Source organism: Lepidochelys olivacea (assembly GCF_965140295.1).
Source record: "Lepidochelys olivacea isolate rLepOli2 genome assembly, chromosome: 1".
Classification (NCBI taxonomy): Eukaryota; Metazoa; Chordata; order Testudines; family Cheloniidae; genus Lepidochelys; species Lepidochelys olivacea.
The window spans coordinates 323,589,104-323,616,843 of record NC_140411.1 but is presented as its reverse complement, the minus strand read 5'-3'; the positions used below and the strand labels follow the sequence as shown (position 1 = coordinate 323,616,843).

At 43.1% G+C, this 27,740-nt stretch overlaps 1 protein-coding gene across 2 annotated transcripts in view; it reads left to right on the top strand.

Annotated features, from left to right (window-relative positions):
* The first annotated feature begins 5,518 nt into the window (after window positions 1-5,518).
* The window catches only part of GRAMD4 (GRAM domain containing 4), a 148,953-nt gene continuing 126,731 nt past the window's right edge, over window positions 5,519-27,740 (top strand). For both annotated transcript variants that reach the window (XM_084617398.1, XM_084617397.1), the window contains exon 1: window positions 5,519-5,720. In XM_084617398.1, coding sequence (XP_084473524.1) covers window positions 5,692-5,720 — 29 coding nt within the window. In that variant the 5' untranslated portion in view covers window positions 5,519-5,691. The remainder of the gene's footprint in view (window positions 5,721-27,740) is intronic.

Below are 27,740 nucleotides of genomic sequence, written 5' to 3'. Positions count from 1 at the left end.
GGAATTCATTTGCAAATTGGATACTATTAATTTAGGCTTAAATAGAGACTGGGAGTGGCTAAGTCATTATGCAAGGTAGCCTGTTTCCTCTTGTTTTTTCCTACCCCCCCCCCCCGATGTTCTGGTTTAACTTGGATTTTAACTTGAAGAGTGGTCAGTTTGGATGAGCTATTACCAGCAGGAGAGTGAGTTTGTGTGTGTATGGGGGTGGGGGGGATGTGAGAAAACCTGGATTTGTGCAGGAAATAGCCCAACTTGATTGTCATGCACATTGTGTAAAGAGTTGTCACTTTGGATGGGCTATCACCAGCAGGAGAGTGAATTTGTGTGGGGGGGTGGAGGGTGAGAAAACCTGGATTTGTGCTGGAAATGGCCCACCTGATGATCACTCTATACTGATGACTCCTAAATCTATCTCCTCACACTGACTTCTCTCCCTCATTGATTATGCTAATTTATTAATATGAGAACAATAATCAGCATTGGGCTGAGGGCCTGAATAGGCACATAATCTTTTTTTTAAGGAGCGGGGGGAGATCAGGTGGCTGCTGCATTTCTTCCTGTATCTTTAATATGTAGTAAAGACATATTTTAATGCTTATATAAATCTCAATCAACAAAACAGCACTCTTGTGCTAGGTGCTATATAAACACGTAGGAAGACTTGGCCCCTACCCCACAGAGTTTACAGTCTCAGATCTTTCACTGCCTCTCCAGCATCTCCACTTGGATGTCCTATCACCTCTCAAACTCAGCATGCTGGCAACTAACCTCATCTTCCCCTCCTTTCTGTCTTTGTAGGTAACTCTCTGTTCCCTTCAGCCAAGCTTGTAACATTATGTTGATACGAACTTCCCCACTCCACCTTCATCAATATCCTTTCTCTTGCCTAACTTTGTTTCAGAGTAATAAACATTTATAAAATATCCTTTCCCTACTGCTAAGAGTTTTGTTTCAACTTCAAAATAGCTTCAACTGCTGCAACTTATTCCTCTATGGTCTACCTGCATCTCATTTCACCCCATTCCAGTGACAAAATGCTGCTAAAGCCTTCCTCTTCCCTTCTCTGGCTTCTTCTCACCTTCCATGTCAAATACAATATTCTTGACCTGATTTCTGAGACTCTATACAACTCCCTACATTTCTGTACTTAGTTCCTCTTAATGTCCCTCCCAATGCCTACAGAATGTTCCTCCTAAGCCTTACTGACACCATTGTATCTTTCTCTCACTCTCATCTTTATATCTTCTTCCCAGCAACCTTTTATGCCTGAACCACCCTCTGCTAACTCCAAATGATCCCCTTCCTCAACACGCATTTCTTTCACTAAGCCTTTAGGTGATGATCCCCTGCATCGTTTTGAGACTGACCTTCCAACTTATGCACCATATTTCTGAAATGTCATGTCTCATTTCAATGTTAAGCTCTTTGTGATATATATATTGTATCCTATATATTTGTACAAGAATATTCAACTTTGACAGATCATATCTTAAAGAGGGTCTGTGAAATGACACGATAAGGGTGATGAATAACACTCGCTACAAAGGAAAACATTGAGTTGCTGTAGGAGGCATATAAATTCCCCCTCTCTTTCTGACTCAGGTAAGCTGACAAAAAAGTGGAGGTGGATACTGTGGTATGGAACTGTTTTGACTCCAGCCAACTGCTTGTGTGTGTGTGTGTGTTTTTAAGGAGAAGACAGTTAAATTGTTAATCAGATTTTTTATTAAGATTTATATTTAAAGATCCAAACCTAACACTTGGCTTTAGCACTCAGTCGAATTACTAGTGCACACTGAGTTAAAGGACATTGTCTACTGTAGCTTTCCAGCAGCACACATCTGCCCTTCCGGAGATACATGTGTTTCCACAATCAGATCTTCCTATTTCTGAAAGCATTTTTTTCTCACCAGCAGCTGTATGAAAACCAGGGAAATTGACTAGCTAAGGTCCCAGTCCTGCAATTACCTCCACAGAGGCAGATCTTGCACCCACACCAAGTTCTTTACAGGATCTGAGCCTAATTGACTGAAGAGGGAATACACTGACAATGACTATACAAAACATGCTGCCCATTGTACAAAAGAAGCAAACTGGAGACAGGGGGCAAGAGAAACATATTTCCACACTCTTACTTGTAACAACAGTAACTAAAAGTATTCACAAAAAGGAGTACTTGTGGCACCTTAGAGACTAACACATTTATTTGAGCATAAGCTTTCGTGAGCTACAGCTCACTTCATCGGATCCATTCAGTGGAAAAATTCAGACAGGAGTGTGACTTTGTTTTTTTTAAGTTGACAGTATCCTGTTCATCTGAAGGGTTAAAGAATTCAACCCAAAAGAAACCAGAGACAAAAAAAAAAAAACAACCCAGAAGTTGTAAGACAGTGCTCATAATCATGGGTGTGGCGGGTCCAGAGTAATCCTCTAGCTCTTTTGAGGGGTGCAGGATAGTCCTCTTGCTTCCCTACATTGACACTGTAGGCTCAACACACTACTTTCAGAAGTCCATGCCTGAATCCTCCAGAACATTCAGTCCAGTCAGTGCTCCCTATTCCTCCCTCTACCTGTTACTTATCTGTACATATGTTTCTGACAGGGCAGGGAGCAGAGTACTTGAGAATATGACAAAGTGCAGATCAGGAGATGCAATAGGACTGGATTAGCAGAGTGAGTCAGCACCCATGTGACAGCTGGGAAATGGAAGATCTGGACTGGATTAACATGGGTGTGTAAACCTGGAGAAAGGGTGGAGTGGGGTGAAGAAGGGCAAGAAAGCAAGGGATGAACAGAATGAGAGGGACAGAGTAGCAAACTGGCATGGAATTAAGGAGCAAAAAGAGAAAAACTGTGGCATGTGAAGTGGGATGAATGAGGACAGAGAGCAAATGTAAAAGCAGAGAGGGATAGAGGGAGAAAAGAAGGAAGGGGAGGACACAGTAAGGGGGCTAGAGAATGAGGGAGCAGGCATGAGAGGGCACAAGTGGAGAGAAGGGAGGAGTTTGAAGTAACAGACCTACAATTAGGCGGGATGGAAGAAGAGAGAAACAGTGGATGAGAAGCAGGAGAGAGGAGATGGGAGAAGAAAGAAAGAAAAACAAGAAGCTGAGGAAACGGAGGAGAGAATGGGCTGGAGAAAACATATCCTGCTAGAACACCACTTTTGACAGTCACAGAGAGGAGGTACTGCTGCTTCAAGGAGGGACGATTCCGGCAACAGGAAGTGCAGGAGATTAAAAAAGAGATGGAGAATAATCTCCTGATCTCAAGTAGGACATAAAAGAAGAGACCAAGGGAAGAAGAATGATTAATGTCCCTGTTTTATTGGTTTCAACATGCTTTCCTGTTACAGTCCAAAGCAGTGCCAATATATGGCTACACCTACATGTCAGGAATGTGCTCCTGGACCTCATTATGGCTAAAGCAGCCTTTGTCCCCATGTCCCCTTATGTTCCTGGGCTCTATTAAAATATTTCAACATCTGAGTTTAGAGTTCCTGTTCCTCCAAAATTACCACATCACCATTGCAGTATAGTTCAGGAGAGGATTAAGAAACAAAGAAGGATGGAATTTAGAGAAAAGTTAAATAACTAGAAAAACTTACTAGCATGTAAGGAAAAATTAAATTGCTACTGGGTAAATAAACCGTCATTTCCTTGCACGTCAAATACTATGAACAAAGAAGGGTGTAGGACGTACATTCATGTTAAGAAATTCTTACTGTAATTAGCATGCATTCTGTGAAATATTTAAAAAAAACCAGGAAAAGAACAGGCTGTAATAAAACTGATACTGAGGAAATGGAGTAAAACCCCAGGAAGACCAAACAAGGTTCCCAGTGTAGACCAGTTTGAGAAACCAGAATTTTATTAGTAGGAACAGAAGCAGCATATGAGGCTGAATGAAACCACATTTGTAAATGTGATATGCAATTGCATATGCAATTGCACAAACTCCCTCCTTGGTTTGATTTTCCATCAGCTGACTCAGCCACTGCACAGATTGACTCCCCCACCTTTTGATTCATAAATTCTTGATAGTGTAAAAATAAAAAGCTAGCGTCAAAAGCATCATGTGAGCAAAAGGGCACAAGATGACATGAAACACAACAATGTTGGAGGACAAGGAACATGCAATGAATCATCACCAAGTGAACAAAAAAAACCCAACCAAAACATCCAACAACAACCGCTACCACCCTCAAAGGAGATTGCAAAAATATAAAAAAGTTAAGCTCATTCCCTGCAGGAGTCTGAAGGATACAACACATAAGAAGCTAAATCCTGTCTCCATTCTACTAGAGACAAAGAATGAGGTATATTAATGCATCACAAACAGTGTATGACATATGGTTTAAATTGCACAAGTGCCCAATTATGTATTCCTTGTGTATCCAAAGTCAAAAGAAGCTTTTGATGTACAAGGAATGTGGTATAAGAGGGCCTTAAGTAGTATAACGGTCTATATTCTTGCAGTGTACAAAAAAGATAATATACAGCACAATATCCAGCAAATAATGCATGATAAAATATAATGTATAAGAAAGGTATGTAATGTTTACTGAATAACTACAATACATAAACTGTATATATATAGATATAAAGTGTGTAAGTTATATATAATGTATAAGAAAGGTATGTAAATAACTACAGTACATATATATCTATAATGTAGATATAAAATGTGTATATTTGAATGATTTTCCTCCCACCCTCTTTATGTCCTGGTCGTCTGAGAGCCTAATCCTCCAAACATTTACGCACGGGAGTAACTTCGCTAACAGGAATAGCACCATTGCTACCAATGGGACTACTCACCTGATCCATGTTTGCAGGATCATAGCCTTAGACAGTGAGGCCCTGGGGGCAGGGAACTCCAACCTTGCACAGAGTGTGTGCTTAACGTTCAGGCTGGGAGCAGTCCCGCTGATTACAAGGGAGCTATTCACGCGCGCGAAGCGAAGCGAAGCACGACTCTGGGGGGTGGGAGGGTCCCCCCAGGACAGCCGCCCTGCGTGTTGGTAGAGCCCCGAGCACAACGGGGCCCGCACTTTGCTGGCGGCTTTCGGGGCGCCACCACAATACAAAGGGCTCGTGAGAGGGGGCCGCGGCGCAGAGCGGCTGGAGGGAAGCCCGTGCCTAGGCACCGAGCAGACGCAGCCCAGCCCAGCCCGCCCGGCTAGACTCCCTCGCAGGCGCTCCCCGGGCGCAGGCTCCGCGCGGCAGCAGGTGCACCGGCGACAGGCCTCTCTCAACAGCCCGGAAGGACTAAAAGCTGCCTGGACCCCCCCCAGCCAGCCCCCTCCCAGGAGCCTCCGCCGACCGGCGGCGCCCAGACCGGCCTCCACCCCCTAGTACAAGGCGGGCGGGCCGCGGGGGGTCCGCGGGTCACGGAGCCGGCCGCGCCCCCACAGCACCACCCCTCGGAGCGCTGACGCGAGGGGGCGGGGCGCGGCTGCGCAGGGCGGGGCGGGGCGGGGCGGGCTGGCGGCGGCGGCGGCGGCGGCGCGGGCCCGGCGGCCTGAGGACGGAGGCAGACGACGGGCAGCGCGCGTCTCCCTGCCAGCGGTTGGGCGCAGGGGCTGAGCGGCCCGCCCGGCCTAGCAGCACCAGCGGCGGGGTCTCTCCGCGCCGGGCGGCCCCTGGGCTCGGCGGGGAGCCGGACGGAGCCGCGCCGTCCGCGTGAATGAGAGTGTGCCCCGAGTGCCGGGCAGGGTGAGTCCGCAGCGCCCCGGGGCGGGAAGGCGGAGACCCTCTCTCCTCGCCGTGAGGGAAACGCCCCCGTTCCTCCAGATCCCAGGAGCTCCCCCTTCCTCCCCGGTGCTGCGAGTTCACTGCTCTCTCCTGGGGACAAGGAGACACCCCCTCCCCGCCCCCCAGATCCAGCCCAAGGGGGCAGAGAGCTGCTGCCTTCCCATCCGTGGGGCCATTGTCTCTCTGCGGCCCTTTGTCTGGCATCTGGGGCGGGAGGAGCAGCTGCTCAGCCCCAGAGAGACCTTGTGGAAGAGGCTGACTCCTTTCTGTGTGACCCCCTCGCCCCTCCCTTGCCTTGGCCTGTGGGAACAGCGCCCTGTGTAGATGCCAATGCCATTTGTGTAGTGCTTTCAGGATGTGAAGGGTTAAGTATATTGTGTGGGGTTGTTGTGTCCTCTTGGATGTGAGCAGGGGAGGGAACGGCTATGTTGAGCTTCACAATTTGCATGCAGTAGTGTGTTGTGTGGATTCGTGTATGTTTCACTATTGGGGCTATGTATGGGAGGGGATTGTTCACTACTGGGGGTTATGTGTAGGGGGATTGTTGGTTCACTGCTGGGTGTGACATCAGCATCCTGAGTATTGGTGGGTGTTTTGTGTCTTACTGCATGGAAGCAGAATCCTTTTTTGTGAGGGTGATGGGGTGGTGTATCTGCTGGTGAAAGCAGCACTGTGTAAGTATGTATGCTGTTGCCTGTCTCACGTGAGAGCAGGAAGGTGTCTGGTCAGTTTATTTGCAGTGTGGTTAGAAATGGGAACCTTGGGGGTTGTTTTTGTGCCACTTACTTGCTCTGTGACCTCTGACATCTATCCTCTTTGGGTTTATGTTTCTCACTAAAACAGTGATTCTCTCCATCTACTTTTTTGGCCTGGTTGTTGCTTTTTTATGCTTTCTTTTCATATTGCTTTGGAAGGTTGTCGCGCTCTTCCCGATGCAAGTTGTTATGAAAATTATCCCTGGCCCTTCTCATGTTGGAGAGTATTTGGCTTTAGATTCCTTTCAAAGAGTTAGGTAAATCAAGGTTTACAAAAAAAGAAAAAACTAATGAACTAGTTTATTTTTGTTTCCCTTGGTATTTCAGTAGCTATGAAGGACACTATGCAGGACACTAATAATCTCCATAAAGATCAGACACTGGGGAAGATGAAGATACTTCAGATGCTCCTTAAGCACATAGGGATACTCTTACATAACAACCTCTCCTGCAGGATGCATTCATTTTTGTAGTGAGGGTTGGGGTTGATGGTAAAGTGACCCTGGCAGACCTGCCCCTTTTCTGATCCTGAGACTTTTCTCTGATCTGCAAGTGGAAGCTGGTTCTTGAGCACTGTAATGCATTCTTTGGGGTGGCTGGTAGGGTCTCTCCTGAAGAAGAAGTGAAGGACAGGAGTGACCTGCACACTACTGCCCTGCATATATCACCAGTGTCATAGAATCATAGAATATTAGGGTTGGAAGGGACCCCAGAAGGTCATCTAGTCCAACCCCCTGCTCAAAGCAGGACCAATTCCCAGTTAAATCATCCCAGCCAGGGCTTTGTCAAGCCTGACATTAAAAACCTCTAAGGAAGGAGATTCTACCACCTCCCTAGGTAACTCATTCCAGTGTTTCACCACCCTCTTAGTGAAAAAGTTTTTCCTAATATCCAATCTAAACCTCCCCCACTGCAACTTGAGACCATTACTCCTCGTTCTGTCATCTGCTACCATTGAGAACGGTCTAGAGCCATCCTCTTTGGAACCCCCTTTCAGGTAGTTGAAAGCAGCTATCAAATCCCCCCTCATTCTTCTCTTCTGCAGGCTAAACAATCCCAGCTCCCTCAGCCTCTCCTCATAACTCATGTGTTCCAGTCCCCTAATCATTTTTGTTGCCCTTCGCTGGACTCTCTCCAATTTATCCACATCCTTCTTGAAGTGTGGGGCCCAAAACTGGACACAGTACTCCTGATGAGGCCTCACCAATGTCGAATAGAGGGGAACGATCACGTCCCTCGATCTGCTCGCTATGCCCCTACTTATACATCCCAAAATGCCATTGGCCTTCTTGGCAACAAGGGCACACTGCTGACTCATATCCAGCTTCTTGTCCACTGTCACCCCTAGGTCCTTTTCCGCAGAACTGCTGCCTAGCCATTCGGTCCCTAGTCTGTAGCTGTGCATTGGGTTCTTCCGTCCTAAGTGCAGGACCCTGCACTTATCGTTATTGAACCTCATCAGATTTCTTTTGGCCCAATCCTCCAATTTGTCTAGGTCTTTCTGTATCCTATCCCTCCCCTCCAGCGTATCTACCACTCCTCCCAGTTTAGTATCATCCGCAAATTTGCTGAGAGTGCAATCCACACCATCCTCCAGATCATTTATGAAGATATTGAACAAAACCGGCCCCGGGACCGACCCTTGGGGCACTCCACTTGATACCGGCTGCCAACTAGATATGGAGCCATTGATCACTACCCGTTGAGCCTGACAATCTAGCCAGCTTTCTACCCACCTTGTAGTGCATTTATCCAGCCCATACTTCCTTAACTTGCTGACAAGAATACTGTGGGAGACGGTGTCAGAAGCTTTGCTAAAGTCAAGAAACAATACATCCACTGCTTTCCCCTCATCCACAGAACCAGTAATCTCATCATAAAAGGCGATTAAATTAGTCAGGCACGACCTTCCCTTGGTGAATCCATGCTGGCTGTTCCTGATCACTTTCCTCTCATGCAAGTGCTTCAGGATTGATTCTTTGAGGACCTGCTCCATGATTTTTCCAGGGACTGAAGTGAGGCTGACTGGCCTGTAGTTCCCAGGATCCTCCTTCTTCCCTTTTTTAAAGATTGGCACTACATTAGCCTTTTTCCAGTCATCCGGGACTTCCCCGGTTCGCCACGAGTTTTCAAAGATAATCGCCAATGGCTCTGCAATCACAGCCGCCAATTCCTTCAGCACTCTCGGATGCAACTCGTCCGGCCCCATGGATTTGTGCACGTCCAGGTTTTCTAAATAGTCCCTAACCACCTCTATCTCCACAGAGGGCTGGCCATCTCTTCCCCATTTTGTGATGCCCAGCGCAGCAGTCTGGGAGCTGACCTTGTTGGTGAAAACAGAGGCAAAAAAAGCATTGAGTACATTAGCTTTTTCCACATCCTCTGTCACTAGGTTGCCTCCCTCATTCAGTAAGGGGCCCACACATTCCTTGGCTTTCTTCTTGTTGCCAACATACCTGAAGAAACCCTTCTTGTTACTCTTGACATCTCTGGCTAGCTGCAGCTCCAGGTGTGATTTGGCCCTCCTGATAACATTCCTACATGCCCGAGCAATATTTTTATACTCTTCCCTGGTCATATGTCCAACCTTCCACTTCTTGTAAGCTTCTTTTTTGTGTTTAAGATCCGCTAGGATTTCGCCATTAAGCCAAGCTGGTCGCCTGCCATATTTACTATTCTTTCGACTCATTGGGATGGTTTGTCCCTGTAACCTCAACAGGGATTCCTTGAAATACAGCCAGCTCTCCTGGACTCCTTTCCCCTTCAAGTTAGTCCCCCAGGGGATCCTGGCCATCCGTTCCCTGAGGGAGTCGAAGTCTGCTTTCCTGAAGTCCAGGGTCCGTATCCTGCTGCTTACCTTTCTTCCCTGCGTCAGGATCCTGAACTCAACCAACTCATGGTCACTGCCTCCCAGATTCCCATCCACTTTTGCTTCCCCCACTAATTCTACCCGGTTTGTGAGCAGCAGGTCAAGAAAAGCGCCCCCCCCCCCCCAGTTGGCTCCTCTAGCACTTGCGCCAGGAAATTGTCCCCTACGCTTTCCAAAAACTTCCTGGATTGTCTATGCACCGCTGTATTGCTCTCCCAGCAGATATCGGGAAAATTAAAGTCACCCATGAGAATCAGGGCATGCGATCTAGTAGCTTCCGTGAGCTGCCGGAAGAAAGCCTCATCTACCTCATCCCCCTGGTCCGGTGGTCTATAGCAGACTCCCACCACTACATCACTCTTGTTGCACACACTTCTAAACTTAATCCAGAGACACTCAGGTTTTTCTGCAGTTTCGTACCGGAGCTCTGAGCAGTCATACTGCTCCCTTACATACAGTGCTACTCCCCCACCTTTTCTGCCCTGCCTGTCCTTCCTGAACAGTTTATAACCATCCATGACAGTACTCCAGTCATGTGAGTTATCCCACCAAGTCTCTGTTATTCCGATCACGTCATAGTTCCTTGACATCACCAGCACCTCCAGTTCTCCCTGCTTGTTTCCAAGGCTTTGTGCATTTGTATATAAGCACTTGAGATAACCTGTTGATCGCCCCTCATTCCCAGTATGAGGCAGGAGCCCTCCCCTCACAGACATTCCTGCCTGTGCTTCCTCCCGGTATCCCGCTTTCCCACTTACCTCAGGGCTTTGGTCTCCTTCCCCCGGTGAACCTAGTTTAAAGCCCTCCTCACTAGGTTAGCCAGCCTGCTGGCAAAGATGCTCTTCCCTCTCTTCGTAAGATGGAGCCCGTCTCTGCCCAGCACTCCTCCTTCATGGAACACCATCCCATGGTCAAAGAAACCAAAGCCTTCTCTCCGACACCACCTGCGTAGCCATTCGTTGACTTCCACGATTCGACGCTCCCTACCTAGGCCTTTTCCTTCCACGGGGAGGATGGACAAGAACACCACTTGCGCCTCCAACTCCTTTATCCTTCTTCCTAGAGCCACATAGTCCGCAGTGATCCGCTCAAGGTCATTCTTGGCAGTATCATTATCTTGTATAAAGAGCCTAATCTGGTCATTTCATGCAAACTGACTAAATTTTCATTTGAAAATAAAGACCTAGTGGAGTAAGACCTACTGCAAGGCATTGTCTAGTTACTTCACTAGGTAGAGATTGAATGTCTATCTTCAGTTTGAATAAGCATGCTTAAATGCAATATCAGCAATGTATTATCTGAAATGCATTGATCTTAGCAGTAAGGTGTATCGAAAAATGACTGACAATGTGGAGCAGGAAGCAGAGGAAGAATGAAGGAATGATAGCAGCAAATAATTGTGTCTAGGATTTCCTTCTTTCAAACAGACAGTGAAGGGAGGAGGATGGATTGAAGGGTAGAGGCTCATCTGAGTTCCATTGATAGACAAATGTCTGGTGTTATACAGGCGAAGCTGTATGCCAGTAAATTTATTGAGGAAAGGGTCTTCTGGTGGGTATGCCCACAAATATATCGGTAGATTCCTCTCTCCAGCCTTTTTTGAGTCTATTTGTAGGTAAGGAGTAAATGATTTCTCTAAAAATTTTTGTGAAGTGTTATCAAGAGTTAATTCAATTACTGAAGCTGTAAACTCTTCTATACTAATGCATTTTAGATTGAGTAAACTTGAGTTTTAAGCATGTGTGTGCTGCGGCGGGGGGGGCAGTGAGGGGGAAGGATGGGAAAGATTGATTGCATTAGACCTTAGCTTTCATGTCGGGGTAGGGGAGGGAGGTGGGCACGTTTATTAAACTAAAGATTCTAGTTACAGTACTTTAGAATGTCAGATATTCTAGAGCTGCTGCAAACTTCTGCCTTAGAGCTTTTATCTATGGATGTTAAATACTTGTTTGACAAACTGGGAGGAGTGGTAGATATGCTGGAGGGTAGGGATAGTATACAGAGGGACCTAGACAAATTAGAGGATTGGGCCAAAAGAAATCTGATGAGGTTTGTCAAGCTTCCTTCCCCACTCTGAACTCTAGGGTACAGATGTGGGGACCTGCATGAAAAACCCCCTAAGCTTATTTTTACCAGCTTAGGTTAAAATTTTCCCAAGGTACAAACTATTTTACCTTTTGTCCCTGGACTTTTTATTGCTGCCACCACCAAGCGTCTAACAAATATAACAGGGAAAGAGCCCACTTAGAAACGTCTTTCCCCCCCCAAATCCCCCCAAGCCTTACACCCCCTTTCCTGGGGAAGGCTTGATGATAATCCTCACCAATTTGCATAGGTGAACACAGACCCGAACCCTTGGATCTTAAGAACAAGGAAAAAGAATCAGGTTCTTAAAAGAATTTTAATTAAAGAAAACGTAAAAGAATCACCTCTGTAAAATCAGGATGGTAAATACCTTACAGGATAATCAGATTCAAAACATAGAGAATCCCTCTAGGCTAAACCTTAAGTTACAAAAAGACACACAAACGGGATACATTCCATTCAGCACAACTTATTTTATCAGCCATTTAAACAAAACAGAATCTAATGCATATCTAACTAGATTGCTTATTAACCCTTTACAGGAGTTCTGACCTGTGTTCCTGCTCTGGTCCCAGCAAAAACCAACACACAGACAGACAGAGAGAACCCTTTGCCCCCCCCCACCAGCTTTGAAAGTATCTTGTCTTTTCATTGGTCATTTTGGTCAGGTGCCAGCGAGGTTGTCTTAGCTTCTTAACCCTTTACAGGTGAAAGGGTTTTTTCCTCTGGCCAGGAGGGATTTAAAGGTGTTTACCCTTCCCTTTATATTTATGACAAGGTTTAACAAGGACAAGTGCAGAGTCCTGCACTTAGGATGGAAGAATCCCATTAACTGCTACAGACTAGGGACTGAGTGGCTAGGCAGCACAAAAGCACCAAGGGGTTACAGTGGATGAGAAGCTGGATATGAGTCAACAGTGTGCCCTTGTTGCCAAGAAGGCTAATGGCATTTTGGGCTGTATAAGTAGGAGTACTGCCAGCAGATCGAGGGACGTGATCATTTCCCTCTATTCGGCATTGGTGAGGCCTTGGAGTACTCTGTCCAGTTTTGGGCTGAGGGTAACTTGGATTGTTTAGTTTGCAGAAGAGAAGAAAGAGGGTGGAATTGATAGCTGCTTTCAACTACCAGAAAGGGGGTTCCAAAGAGGATGGATCTAGATTCAGTGATACCAGGTGATAGAACACAGGGTAATGGTCTCAAGTTGCAGTGGGGGAGGTTTAGTTGGATATTAGGAAAAACTTTTTCACTAGGAGGGTGGTGAAGCACTGGAATGGGTTACCTAGAGAGAGGGTGGAATCTCCTTTCTTAGAAGTTTTTAAGGTCAGGCTCGACAAAGCCTTGGCTGGGATGATTTAGTTGGGCCCAGATTGGCCCTGCTTTGAGCAGGGGGTTGGACTAGATGACTTCCTGAGGTCCCTTCCAACCCTGATACTCTGATTCTTCTCTTTAAAATAGTAGAGATCTGTACAGCAAACCAGACTCTCTTGAGCACCTCCATGTGTATATGTCTGCAGTTACTAAAAATGCAGGAAAGTGATATCCTTATGAAAGTGCACTGGCTTCCAGCAACACATTTCTGTGGAAATCTTTTTTAAGCGTAAAGCAGTTTTAAACTTATGAGAATGAGTGTTTTAGAACTATGTTATTAGTAACATGAGCAATTATGCATACTAACTAAAAATCTGATTTACATTTCAGCACTTCCTTATGCTGCCTGTTATGGAGTAGGGAGGGAAGTGTGTGCAATACATTTAATGTGGATGGGGTAGATGAACTAGACTTTCTGAAAAGAAAAGGAGTACTTGTGGCACCTTAGAGACAAACAAATTTATTTGAGCATAAGCTTTCGTGCGCTACAGCTCACTTCATCAGATGAAGTGAGCTGTAGCTCACGAAAGCTTATGCTCAGATAAATTTGTTCGTCTCTAAGGTGCCACAAGTACTCCTTTTCTTTTTGCGAATACAGACTAACACGGCTGCTACTCTGAAACTAGACTTTCTAGTTCACTTTCAGGTTCTCGTGCCCTACTACAGGGGCACATTAGGCCCTGCTTCAGCAAGGAGCAACATGCTGTCAGACCCTATGAGCCTGGTTCCTTTCAGGATTCTGGCCATTGGTTGTAAACTTGGCAAGAATATCCTTAAATCCAGACACACTTGTTTAAGTGGAAAACAGCTTTTGTCTTTCTTTCACCCTGGCTCCTGTAGGTACATCACAGTGATCAGACCCCATAGTGACTGATGGGGCTTTGAGGGATGGAGTGGAAGGGGTCTCCTGCAGCATTGTTCCTATCTGGCTTTGCAGATATATCCTGTAGAGCTCGTTGCCTCAGGTAGCACAGCAACCAGTTCCTGTGGAGTCCCATTCCCCCTTTGCGCTCTCCCCCCCCCCCCCCCCGGCAAGGTTTTTGGATTGTTATGGGGGAATCAGATGAAGACAGCAGATTGCTACTGGAATTGTGCTGTCAGGATAGAGGTAATTGGAGGAGCAGCAGGAAGAGATGCCTGGAAGTCACTTGCTGTTAGACTGTAGGATTAGTAGGCCATGCCTTTTTCTTTCTTTCCCTGAGATCTCTTCTCAAACCTCTGCTAGGTGATGGTAGGAGGTCCTAGGCCCTGAGTGCAGCTTCAGTTTTCCAGCTTCTCTGTCCTGCTCCACTTGCTTTTTTCCATGGGAAAGGCTAAGCTAGCCCTTTGTTAGGTATAAAATGGTCTCTCTGTCATTTCAAGCAGAACATTGATATTTAACACAAGGTATTAGCTCAGCCATACTGAGGCAGAAACTAAAGTGTGCATAGAATAACTTGTAGCATGTTTTTCCATATACAAATCTCACAGGATGATCTTGAAGCAATGACTTCATAGCTCAGCATGTGATGAACACTGCCAACCTTTCATACATTCTTATCTTAGGCAGTTCCTGTATTATTTCAAGAATGTTTGCTGTGTTGTTGTTGTGGTATTGGTTCTAGGATGTGATCCAGATAAGTTAGGTGAGGTAATATCTTTTTTTATTGGACCAACTCTTGTTGGTGAAAGAGACAAGCTTTTGAGCATACACAGAACTCTTCTCCAAGTAAGTTTGTGTTTACATATTTCTTTTTTTTAATCTCCATATCCACTTTTTTCTAATTGAATGAATATAGTGCCTTTGAAAAGTCCTGGTGTACTTGACCTCTGGAGACTGAACTTCATGCACAGAATACATACATTTCTTTGAAGTGCCGTGCCTAGTGGCTATCTTCTTACTGTATGTTCCATTCTATGCATCCGATGCAGTGGGCTGTAGCCCATGAAAGCTTATGCTCTAATAAATTTTAGTCTCTCAGGTGCCACAAGTACTCCTTTTCTTTTTGCGGATACAGACTAACACAGCTGCTACTCTGAAATCTACCAAACTAACTGTATTACAGTTGGTGATTGAGATAAAAGGATCCATCTTACATGACTTTCCAGTTATAATAATCTCTTATTGGAGTAACTTCTGTTGGTGAAAGAGAAATGCTTTTGAACTAAACAGAGCCCTTCAGATCTGGGAAAGGTACTCGGAGACCTTATCTACACTACCCAGTTTTGTCGGCAAAAGGCAGCTTTTGTTGATAAAACAGTGGAGGTGTACATGCTAGAATGCTCTTCCTGCCGACAAAACTCTCCTGCTTTGCTGACAAAATAAAACCACCTTGATCAGAAGCACAGAGCTTTTTGGGGCAAAGTTAGATTGACAAAATTAGATTTGGGGGAGGGATAGCTCAGTGGTTTGAGCATTGGCCTGCTAAACCCAGGGTTGTGAGTTCAATCCTTTAGGGGGCCATTTAGGGATCAGGGGCAAAAATTGGGGATTGGTCCTGCTTTGAGCAGGGGGTTGGACTAGATGAGCTCCTGAGGTCTCTTCCAACCCTGATATTCTATGAAAGAATTAGTGTAAACGCCACATTCGTTACATCGCCGTGACTGGCCCCCAGGAGTATCCCACCATGACCGCTCTGCTCACTGTTTTGAATCCACTGCCCTGCATCCAGCTACACAGTCATGCACCCTTGCCCTTTCAAAGCCCCAGCATCGAGAGCTTACATAGCTACCACCCAGCTGAGCATGCCGGCTACCGGCAGCAAACTTACTCTTGGCTGGACTACAGGGGAAGGAGTGGATCTCTTTGGTCTGTGGGGAGAGGAGGCTGAGAGAGAGTTTGGAAGGAATCACAGAATCAAAACATTAAGAAGTAATTCTGCTCTCCCTGACACTAGGACTGCAGCAGCAGGCAGGCAGGGTGGGGTGCTGCTGCTGTGGGGGGCAGGAGGAGAGCCTGGAGAAGGAGGCAGGGCTGATATCAGGGTGTCCCCCGCCCCCTATTGGTGTACTGGTCTCTGCTGAGCTGGGGTGGGGAATGGGGGACACCAGCTGTCTGTGTATCCGCTTCTGCCTTGGGATTGGTTGCTTGTGGCAGATGTCTGAACTTGGAGGCAGCGTGCTGACACACACTTCCCCAACACACGCTCTTGTCTGTCTCTCACATACACATTCCCCCCCAGTCTCTCTCACTCCCTCAACACACACACACACTCTCTCTCTCTCACACTGTCTGTCACACACTCTCCCCTCCACACACGTACACACTTCTTTGCGCTTCTTGTGTTAGTGCTCAGCAATGTCAGTTTGGTCAGATTACCAAGTGCTACTTTAAAAAGTGATTTAAAATGTCTTACTTTTTGGGCACACACAGCAGTAATTACAAGGTTCAGAGCATGATGCAAGCAAACAGTGCCAGGCTCAGCACACTACCTGCCCCCATGAAGCATTGCAAACCCTTCCCAAAGCACCCTGCAGCCAACTGCACAGTGGGATAGCTACCCACTGTGCACTGCTCTGTGTCGAGGGAAGAGCTGTTATTGTGGATGCGCTCCACTGACACAAGGAACATGGTGTAGGCATGCAACAGCAGTTTAATTTTAGCGGTGGCTGTATGTTGGTGTAACTTGCGTTGACAAAATTGTGTAGTATAGGCAAGGCCAGAGTGTCACAGCTAAATGCAAGGTAGAACAGATTGTTTAGCATAAATAGCTAGCATATATATGAGACCATTCAAGGTGAAGCGGCCAGTTAACACCAATGCACATGTAGGACAAAATAGGGGAATTTAGTGGGTTACAAATAGTTGTAATAAACCATAAATCCAGTCTTTTTATTAAGACTCTGATTTTTATTTATCTAACAAAGTTATGAATTTAACCTCCTGGGCTCATCTTTTGAAGGTTTTGTGTAGTTTTCCTTTGAAGACTGAGAGGTCAGATATGGATTGATCATTCTGTAAAAAGCATTCGCCCACGGGTGATATGGTGTTTTTAGAGTGACAAGGTGGGTGAGATAATATCCTTTACCTCTCCCACCTTGTCTCTCTAACATCCTGGGACCAACACAGCTGTAACAACACTACATACAGCAATAGTGTTTTTGTCTTTTATTATTTTTTCTGTGTGAGTTCATTTGAGAATGTAGTGATTGTCTGGTTTCGCCCATATAGTTGTCATTGGGGCAGTAGTCATATGTCTTAACTACTTAAGCTAAAGAATCTGTTCCACCTTGCATTTAGCTGTGACACTCTGGAAGCTCAAAAGCTTGTTTCTTTCACCAATAGAAGTTGGTCCAATAAAAGATATTACCAAATGGAACACCATTTACAAATGTTGGACAACTTGCCTAGGCCACTCATGATTGGCTGAAATTTTCTTTAAAGCTAGTTAGCTGGTCAGAATCCCCCATATTTATCAAGCCTAACAATGATGCCAACAGTAACTGAACCTTCCTAAAGCAGTAGCTACAGCATAAGGACCTGATTCTGCTTGCCGGTCTCCCATATGGGCTTGGAGAATAGGGTCTAAAGTTAACAGTTAAAAGTTCAAATGGCTGTTCCAAAGCTGTCATGCCCATGTTCTGTGCCACTATCTTTTCTCCCTTCCTTTCTAAATGATTATTTCCCCCACTTCCAGTACCAGCCCACATTCTATAAACAGTCTCTAAGATTGCATTCTGACCAGAGCTCATTGGAAATCCTTCAGCAAAATGTTTTTCATCAAAAATACTGATTCATCAAAACCAAAACTTCTGGCAAGAAAGTGTTGGTTTTGATGAATTTCACATTTCAGATTTTTTTGAAAAGCTTCAGAATTGGCAAAATGTTCCATTTGGACATTTTTGAAACAAAGTTCTGTGTTTTTGGATCAAAATGATTATGCATTTTGAAATTTAAGGTATATATTAACCCCCCGCCAATCAAAACAGAACACTTTATCCTGAACTAATTATATTTTATTTTTTTAAATTTTTGGTTGGTAGAAATTTTTGAGATTCACTTTGATTTGGATTGGGGGAAAAAATTTCAAAATCTCAAATTTTCCTGGGGTGGAAAAATGGCTTCTTGTTCAGCTCTAGTTCTGATTGTGTTGCTGGAAGTTACTTTCACTTTACTTCCCTAATTTTAACTGACGAGGTGTTGGATCCGTGACATTACCACTGAATTATAGAATCATAGAACTGGAAGGGACCTCGAGAGGTCATCTAGTCCATTCCCCTGCACTCAAGGCAGGGCTAAGTATTATCTATACCATCCCTGGCAGGTGTTTGTCCAACCTGCTCTTAAAAATCCCCAATGATGAAGATTCCACAGTCTCCCTAGGCAATTTATTCCAATGCTTAACCACTCTGACAGTTAGGAAGTTTTTCCTAATGTCCAACCGCCCTTGCTGCAATGTAAGCCCATTGCTTCTTGTCCTATCCTCAGAGGTTAAGAAGAACGATTTTTCTCCCTCCTCCGATTTTTCTCCCTCCTCCTTGTTACAACTTTTTATGTACTTGAAAACTGTTACCATGTCCCCTCTCAGTCTTCTGTTCTCCAGACTAAACAAACTCAATTTTTTCAATCTTCCCTCATAGGTCATGTTTTCTAGACCTTTAATCATTTTTTGTTGCCCTTCTCTGCACTTTCTCCAATTTGTCCACATCTTTCCTGAAACGTGGTGCCCAGAACTGGACACATTACCCCAGTTGAGACCTAATAAGTGTGGAGTAGAGTGGAAGAATTGCTTCTCCTGTCTTGCTTACAATACTCCTGCTAATACATCCCAGAATGTTTGCTTTTTTTGCAACAGCGTTACACTGTTGACTCATATTTAGCTTGTAATCCACTATGACCCCCAGATCCCTTTCTGCAGTAGTCCTTCTTAGGCAGTCATTTCCCATTTTGTATGTGTGCAACTGATTGTTCCTTCCTAAGTGGAGTACTTTGCATATGTCCTTATTGAATTTCATCCTATTTACTTCAGACCATTTCTTCAGTTTATCCAAATCATTTTGAATTTTAATCCTATCCTCCAAAGCACTTGCAACCCCTCCCAACTTGGTATCGTCCGCAGACTTTATAAGTGTACTCTCTGTGCCATTATCTAAATCATTTGATGAAGATATTGAACAGAACCGGACCCAGAACCGATCCCTGCGGGACCCCACTTGTTATGCCCTTCCAGCATTATTGTGAACCGCTGATCACTACTGTCTGGGAACAATTTTCCAACCAGTTATGCACCTACCTCATAGTCGCTCCATCTAGGTTATATTTCCCAAGTTTGTTTATGAGACGGTCATGCGAGACAGTATCAAAAGCCTTACTAAAGTCAAGATATACTGCTTCCCCCCCCATCCACAAGGCTTTTTACCCTGTCAAAGAAAGCTATCCCATTAGTTTGACATGATTTGTTCTTGACAAATCTGTGCTGACTGTTACTTTTCACCTTATTATCTTCTAGGTGTTTGCAAATTGATTATTCGCTTCATTATGTTCCCAGCTACAGAAGTTAAGCTGACTGGTTTGTAATTTCCCGGGTTGTCTTTATTTCCATTTTTATAGATGGGCACTATATTTGCCTGTTTCCAGTCTTCTGGAATGTCTCCCGTCTTCCATGACATTTCAAAGATAATTGCCAATGGCTCAGATATCTCCTCCTTCAGCTCCTTGAGTATTCTAGGATGCATTTCATTAGGTCCTGGTGATTTGAAGACATCTAACTTAAGTAATTTTTGACTTGTTCTTTCCCTTTTAGACTCTGATCCTACTTCATTTTCACTGGCATTCACTATGTTAGATGTCCAATCATTACCAACCTTCTTGGTGAAAACCAAAAAGTCATTAAGCACCTTTGCCATTTCCACATTTTCTGTTATTGTCTTTCTCCCCTCATTTTCTAACTTTGTCCCTACATACTTGTTTCAGAGTAACAACAGTGTTAGTCTGTATTCGCAAAAAGAAAAGGAGTACTTGTGGCACCTTAGAGACTAACCAGTTTATTTGAGCATAAGCTCACTTCTGTTATTTATTTATATTCATCCTTTGTAATTTGACAGTTTCCACTTTTTGTAGGACTTTTTTTTTTTGAGTTTTTTCACTTTGTTTCTACTGCCTGTTCCTCCCTTCTCACATTTATATCCAGACTTCTTCTTGTCCAAACCTATTCCACCCCCAACAATCTTCTATTCATTGAACTTTTTGAAACTTTGCACTTGTAGAGAGAGGTAAGGGATTGACTCAGTGTACTCAAATTTGCAGAGGGACAATAGGGTTGAGGTCTGTTATTTCTCACCTCTATTTATTTATTTATTTATTTATTTAAAACATTTTTTGCTGTTAACAAGCATGTTATCTCTGGAGACACACATCCATAGTTTGAGAACTGCAAAACTAAGCATCTCCGATGGTATCTTTTAGACTGAGTATTGAGTACCATTGGGTAGATGGAAATATTAACCTAAATAATCTATACAGAAGCCCCTGGAACCCCATAAGATTGGATCCCTAATCCATGAACTATTGTAACTCATTTACAAAATTTTTCTTAAACATTACGTGAATATATTGTCTCATACCATAGAATTAGAATTTATAATCCCTATTCCACGATGAGATATTTTTGAGGTCTAATGTATCTTAATTAAAACTACCTTTAGATAGGTTTTTTCCTCAAAGCATTTTATCAAAAAAAATCCGATTTTTAAATTCATCGATTATTATCCACCCTGGTGACTGGGCAACAAAATGGCACATGAAATTCAATGTTGATAAATGCAAAGTAATGCACATTGGAAAACACAATCCCAACTATACATATAAAATGATGGGGTCTAAATTAGCTGTTACCACTCAAGAAAGAGATCTTGGATTAATTGTGGCTATTTCTCTGAAATCATCTACCCAGTGTGCAGCGGCAGTCAAAAAGCTAATAGAATGTTGGGAATCATTAAGAAAGAGATGGATAATAAGACAGAAAATATCATATTGCCTCTATATAAATCCATGGTCCGCCCACATCTTGAATACTGCATGCAGATGTGGTCGCCCCATCTCAAAAAAAACAATATATTGGACTTGGTAAAGGTCAGAAAAGGGGAACAAAAATCATTAGGGGTATGGAGCAGCTGCCATATGAGGAGAGATTAAGACTGGGACTTTTCAGCTTGGAAAAGAGACGACTAAGGGGGGATATGATAGAGGTCTATAAAATCATGACTGGTATGGAGAAAGTAATTAAGGAAGTGTTATTTGCTCCTTCTTATAACACAAGAAGAGGGGTCATCAAATGAAATTAATAGGCAGTAGATTTAAAACAAATTGAAGTATTTCTTCACACACTGCACAGTCAATCTGTTGAACTCCTGGCCAGAGGATGTTGTGGAAGGCCAAGACTATAACAGGGTTAAAAAAAAAAAAGTAGATAAGTTCAGGAAGGATAGGTCCATCAATTGCTCTTAGCCAGGATGGGTAGGGATGTTGAAGCCTCTGTTTGCCAGAAGCTGGGAATGAACAACAGGGGATGGATCACTTGAGGATTACCTGTTATGTTCATTCTCTCTCGGGCACCTGGCATTGGCCACTTTTGGAAGACAGGATCTTGGGCTAGATGGACCTTTGGTCTGATCCAGTATGGCCGTTCTTATATAAGAACATAAGTTAGCAAAAAGTGTCAAGTTTAATTTAAATATATGTTTAATAGCAAAGCAACTGTTTTAGTGGTTACCTATCAATGAGGATGATCCTTTCTTTAGGAAAATATCTAAAGTATAAATGCAAAAGTAGTTTTAAAATCAATTATTTAAATCAAGGTTTCTGCTTTCTGATTTAAATCACTGATTTTAATCACGATTTAAATCAATCCACCGTGGCTGCAGTTCAGAGTGAGCATTTCTCATGCTCTAGAAATCATGAGTTAAGTTGCTGTCTAAATCAAGATTTCACTAAGGGCACAGAAATCATGAAAATGTTCTCAAACTGTGATCTTTTAAATATTATTTTTAAAAAAGGAAAATGTCTGCAACAAAATTTTTAATAAAAAAAGTTACCTTAGGCTAGTCAGTTTCAAGGGTGGAAAGTAAAGCAGTACTTGTAAATTCATCCTACCCTTAAAATTGACTAAATTTGGTCATAAAATTCATTTAAAGAAAAGTCTGTGAAATTCAGTATTTTGATATTTACACTGTCGTAATTTTTTTTAGTGTTCTGCAGAGGGCCATAGTCATTAACTGTACAAGGTGAGGAGAGCGTGTTCTCTCTCCCCCCTCACCCCCCCGAAAGCTTTTTCAAATGGGTACTGCGTCTCAAAACACCAAATAACAAAAACCAAAACCATTGTGTGTAAAATGTTGGTTAAATTCAGTGTAGGACTTTCTAAGCTGAGCACAAATTTAAGTGGTATTTGTTAGATATAGCTGTAATGTAAGTCCACCTCTTGTCTGGTAACTTCACCCTTATTTTGTAGACGTGCTTAGTTTTTATTTTAACTCCATCTTGTTAAATTCTTCGCTACTGTTGGAACACAAGTGTACAGTTTTTGATGGCTTGGTGAGATATATGCTATGCTATGTCTAGCTTCACTGGATAAGCACAGTAATGGATGTAATTGTTATGTTACTTGGTGAAGAAATGGTGAGTTGTATTAGGAACAAGTGAACTGGAGTGCCCCTAGACTAAATAACCTATGATAACTATTTTCTTGGGCTACTGAATTCTGTAATGACGTGGCTAAAGACGTTAATGAGGTCAACACTGGGCTTAAAAATGGAGATAAATAGAGTGAAGTTCAAGTTCCCTCCCTCCCCCTGCTTTTTATGTCTGTGGACTCTAGTGGAGCCTTCACAATATTATTTATACAGATGGATGAGCTAGTAATATTGGCATTGGTGTAAAGAGTGCTACATCCTTGTAGTGCAAATACAGCTTCACTACTCGTAGAACTACACTCCCTTCTCTTTCCTCTCCCCACCAAGTCTCATGAAATACTTGTTGCCCTAACAGGTTTTTCTTTATAGGGCTGTTGCTAAGAATTTTTGGGGGTGAGGGGTTGAATGGTGAAGCATCACCTTATCCTCACAATTATCCTCAGTCTCTAGTACTCCTCCTCTGTTGTTCTTCTCTCACATCTAGCTTTTTTTCGGTATGGTCTCTTTCATGAATAACTCAAGACTCTGCTTCCGTTCCTGGCTTTTCCTGGCCAACATCATGAAATTGTCACGATGGAAAGTTTCACTGCTACCCACAAGCAGCAGCAGTGAACCTGACAGTCATGTAAACTTCCCTCTGCCTCTGGGTAGCAATGCTATGATCCATAAAGGATGTGCTGGGGTTGCAGGCAGACTTGAGAACAGAGAGCAGCATATATATAACAGTTTATAACATTTGCTTCATGTTTAGGATGTTCTCTACTATGATAAGAGCTAGAAACTCAATTTAAAAAAAATGAAGACTAAAATCTATAGACATTTATGGGTAATGCCCTGGAGAAGCTTTCCACTCTCCTCTGGCAGGTGGATTTTTCCAGCCATGTGAGAGAGTATAGCTACAGCATGTGAAAAAAAGCATTTCAATGTTGGATATAAGCAGGCTACTTGCTACCCATGTCAAAAACAGGCAGCCTTTTCAGTATACTTGGGGTTGCCATCAAAATACTAAAAACCCAAAAACCAAACCTGATTTTATCCAAAGCTGCCAAAGTATTAACTTTGTATTAAAAATTGCTGGGTGTTGCAAGGTGTACTTTAAAGATTTAGAGAAGTTCCTTGCCCTGAAGAGCTTAAACTGGGGGAGAGGGAGGGAGGGAAATACAAGAAAACCATCACAGCAATTCAGATAAAGGAGATTGAGGTGAAATTATTAGTGAAAAGAAAAGAGGAAGAACTCCTGAAAGTTGGTTTTAAGGTGGCTTTTGACAGAGGTCGTTGGGGCTTGAAAACTCTTCTGTAGAGGTGGTAGTAAATAAGATATGAAAGTGGCTTTAAAAAAAAAAGTGAGCGAGCAGTAAAGTATGAAGATTTATGTATGTGAAAGAGCAGGAAAGTAGATCAGAAATGTATGTGAAGAAGGTTAGCAAAAGCCTTCAAGGGAAGGGCAAACTTACTTGACATTTACATCACTTCTGTTTGCTCTGCATCTTCATATGCTATGGTTATATGTACATAATACATATATGCAAAAAATAGTTGCATAACATGAGAGGAAAGGCAATATTTATCTTAGAGAGCAAAGCTACTCCATGCTACTCTTATGCATACAGTTAGTGACTAAGTGCTTGCTTATCTCATTTAGCACAGATTTCTGTTTTCAGCCTAATGACCTGTTTACCTTCCTAATTCTGACCTACTGACTGCTATTCCTACCTACATGCCTCCAGCTTTCATCCAGATCACAGCACACGATCCATTGTCTACAGCCAAGCTCTACATATAACCACATTGGCTCCAACCCCTCAGACAGAGACAAACACCTACAAGATCTCTATCAAGCATTCTTACAACTACAATACCCACCTGCAGAAGTGAAGAAACAGATTGATAGAGCCAGAAGAGTACCCAGAAGTCACCTACTACAGGACAGGCCCAACAAAGAAAGCCACTAGCCATCACCTTCAGCCCCCAACTAAAACCTCTCCAACGCATCATCAAGAATCTACAACCTATCCTAAAGGATGACCCATCACTCTCACAGATCTTGGGAGACAGGCCAGTCCTTACTTACAGACAGCCCCCCAACCTAAAGCAAATACTGACCAGCAACCACACAACAGAACCATTAACCCAGGAACCTATCCTTGCAACAAAGCCCGTTGCCAACTGTGTCCACATATCTATTCAGGGGACACCATCATAGGCCCTAATCACATCAGCCACACTATCAGAGGCTCGTTCACCTGCACATCTACCACTGTGATATATGCCATGTACATTGGTCAAACTGGACAGTCTCTACGTAAAAGAATAAATGGACACAGATCAGATGTCAAGAATTATAACATTCAAAAACCAGTTGGAGAACACTTCAATCTCTTTGGTCACTCGATTACATACCTAAAATTTGCAATTCTTCAACAAAAAAACTTCAAAAACAGACTCCAGTGAGAGACTGCTGAATTGGAATTAATTTGCAAACTGGATACAATTAACTTAGGGTTGAATAAAGACTGGGAGTGGATGTGTCATTACACAAAGTAAAACTATTTCCCCATGTTTATTCCCCCACCCCCGTTCCTCAGACGTTCTTGTCAACTGCTGGAAATGGCCCACCTTGATTATCATTACAAAAGGTTCCCCCCTCCGCCACTCTCCTGCTGGTAATAGCTCACCTTAAGTGATCACTTTCATTACAGTTTTCAGAGTAACAGCCGTGTTAGTCTGTATTCGCAAAAAGAAAAGGAGGACTTGTGGCACCTTAGAGACTAACCAATTTATTTGAGCATGAGCTTTCGTGAGCTACCCTCACTTCATCAGAACATTACAGTGTGTATGGTAACAGCTATTGTTTCATGTTCTCTATGTATATAAATCTCCCCATTGTGTTTTCCACTGAATGCGTCTGATGAAGTGAGCTGTAGCTCACGAAAGCTTATGCTCTAATAAATTGGTTAGTCTCTAAGGTGCCACAAGTACTCCTTTTCTTTTTGTGAATATAAACTAACACGGCTGCTACTCTGAAACCTTCCTAATTCTATCATCCAAGAAATGAGGCCTCCCTCCATGTGTTAATTACTCATTACAAGCCAGGCCTCAGCTAGAATAGTCATGCTGTGATTGACTAAGGGCTTGTCTACACTGGCAGTTTACAGCGCTGCAATGTTCTCGCTCAGGGTTATAAAAAAACTTATCTTATCAGCCCTGTAATATAAGACTGTGTCAGAGACTTGCGTTAGAGCCTCATATTATTACTTACCATTTATACAGTGCCTCTAACAAGCATTCTCCCTTTCATCTCATATCCCTTTCAGGTACGAGGTTATTTTTACTTATTTTTTGAATTTATTATTTAAAAAAACAAAATAAAGGCAAAACCAAGTTTTGAAGGCTGAAAGTTGGCATTCGAGTTTTCAGTGAGGAATACACAAACCTGTGTATATAACAGTCTTCAACTAAACCAAAGATAATTTGAAGCTTGAAGTATCTAGATTAGAACTTCTGTTGTTTATGTGGCAGAAACAAATGCTGGAGTCTGTTTTCCTTCCTACAAGATGATGTGGTGGGTGAAAGACCTGCCTTCCTCTATCTCCAGCCTTTCTTTGTCTTCTGGAGGGAGGCCCTCTGCCGTATACCACTGTTGCTGCTACAGGGACCGTTGCGTGACTACAGGTTTGTATGTCCTACTGCCAGCTCTAATGTTAGGGTGGCTTTGGATACTGATCTTCAAATCCCAGGTCTGATTGGTCTGGAGCCTATTTTTATTGTCAAGCCATATACCAACTTTGGCTGAATGTATTGCTAGGACCATTACCATTGGGAGGGGTAAGCATTAATGGAATTTGTCTAACTGCCTTCTTGCTTAACCTGACGCATGCAACTGTATTTAAAAACTGTTTTCAGGCTTTATTTCAGTCCTCTTAACTGTAATTTATAACTCTGCACTTCTATAGTACTGTTCATTCAAGGACTTCAAAGTACTTTTTATACATTAATTTGCAATGCCCAACCCTCTTGAGAGACATGTGAGATTGCCTCATGCAGCCACCTCTGGAGTGAGACATAGCAGCTTGACAGCAGTGTTACTCAACAGTTTGGGTCAGGAAATGAAGAATATCGTATCTAACAAATTACAGAGGCAGAATGAGTTGCTGCCTCTTAGGAAAACTACAGACTTCTATAGTTGTCAGGACCTCTGTCTCTCATCCCAAGTGAGATTCGGGAGCAGTGTTCCTTAACACCGTGCTGGGGTGCTGATTTATTAGTGACTTGGAGATAAAAACGCCATTATCTAATCGCCAACATCACCTCCAAGATATCGGTGACTTAGCGCAGCCCTACTTGGCTTCTGAGACCTGAAAGGATCACAGTGCAAAACTTTATGATTACAGACATACTCTTTTATATAGATATAGAAGGGACTTCCTGGGTCATGGAATCCAGCCACCTGCTATTTCAGGTAACACTATCATATAATCTTGTTCATAAATTTATCAACCTCCATCTTAAAATTAGGTTGGTTGTTTTTCCCACTACTCCTGTTGGGGAAGCTGTTCCAGAACTTCACTCCTCTGATGGTTAGAAAACTTCTAATTTCCATCCAAAATTTATTCATAGCCCGTTTATATCCATTTGTTGTTCTGCCAGCATTGTTTCTTTATCTTAAATAGCTCTTCTCCTTCAGTGATCTATTTATAGAGAGCAATCATATGCTTTCTTGGCTTGTTTAGCCTAGCAAAATGAAGGCTAAGCTCTTTTAGTCTCTTCTCCTAAGGTCGGCTCTGCATTCCCCGATAATTCTACTAACTCTTCTCTACATGTGTTCCAGTTTGAATTCATCTTTTTTTGAATATGGGTGATCAGAATTGCATGTAATATTCCAAATGAGGTATTAATACTTCCCTAGCTGTACTGGAAATATATCACATGATGCAGCCTAGGATAATATTTGCTTTTTTTATGGCCATATTGCATTGATGAGAAAAGAGGGCAACCTTTTTTTATGTTGCTTAAGGCCCTTTTTTACTTTATATATTGTATTTTTTTATATACTGTAAATTATATTTTTATTTTTTTATTTTTTATGATCGGAAATTAATGTTATTTTGTATAAAAACATTTTACAATACTTTATATAGTTAAACTTACAGAGTTTTTGTTTTGTTTTTTAAAATGCAGTACATACGATGCTAATAGTGGCTGAAATATTTGCTTATGCAATAAATAGATGCAGTACTTTTGGTCTTAGCTTCTGTTGAAATGCTTGGTCTGGGAACCTCAAATTTAAACCCTTT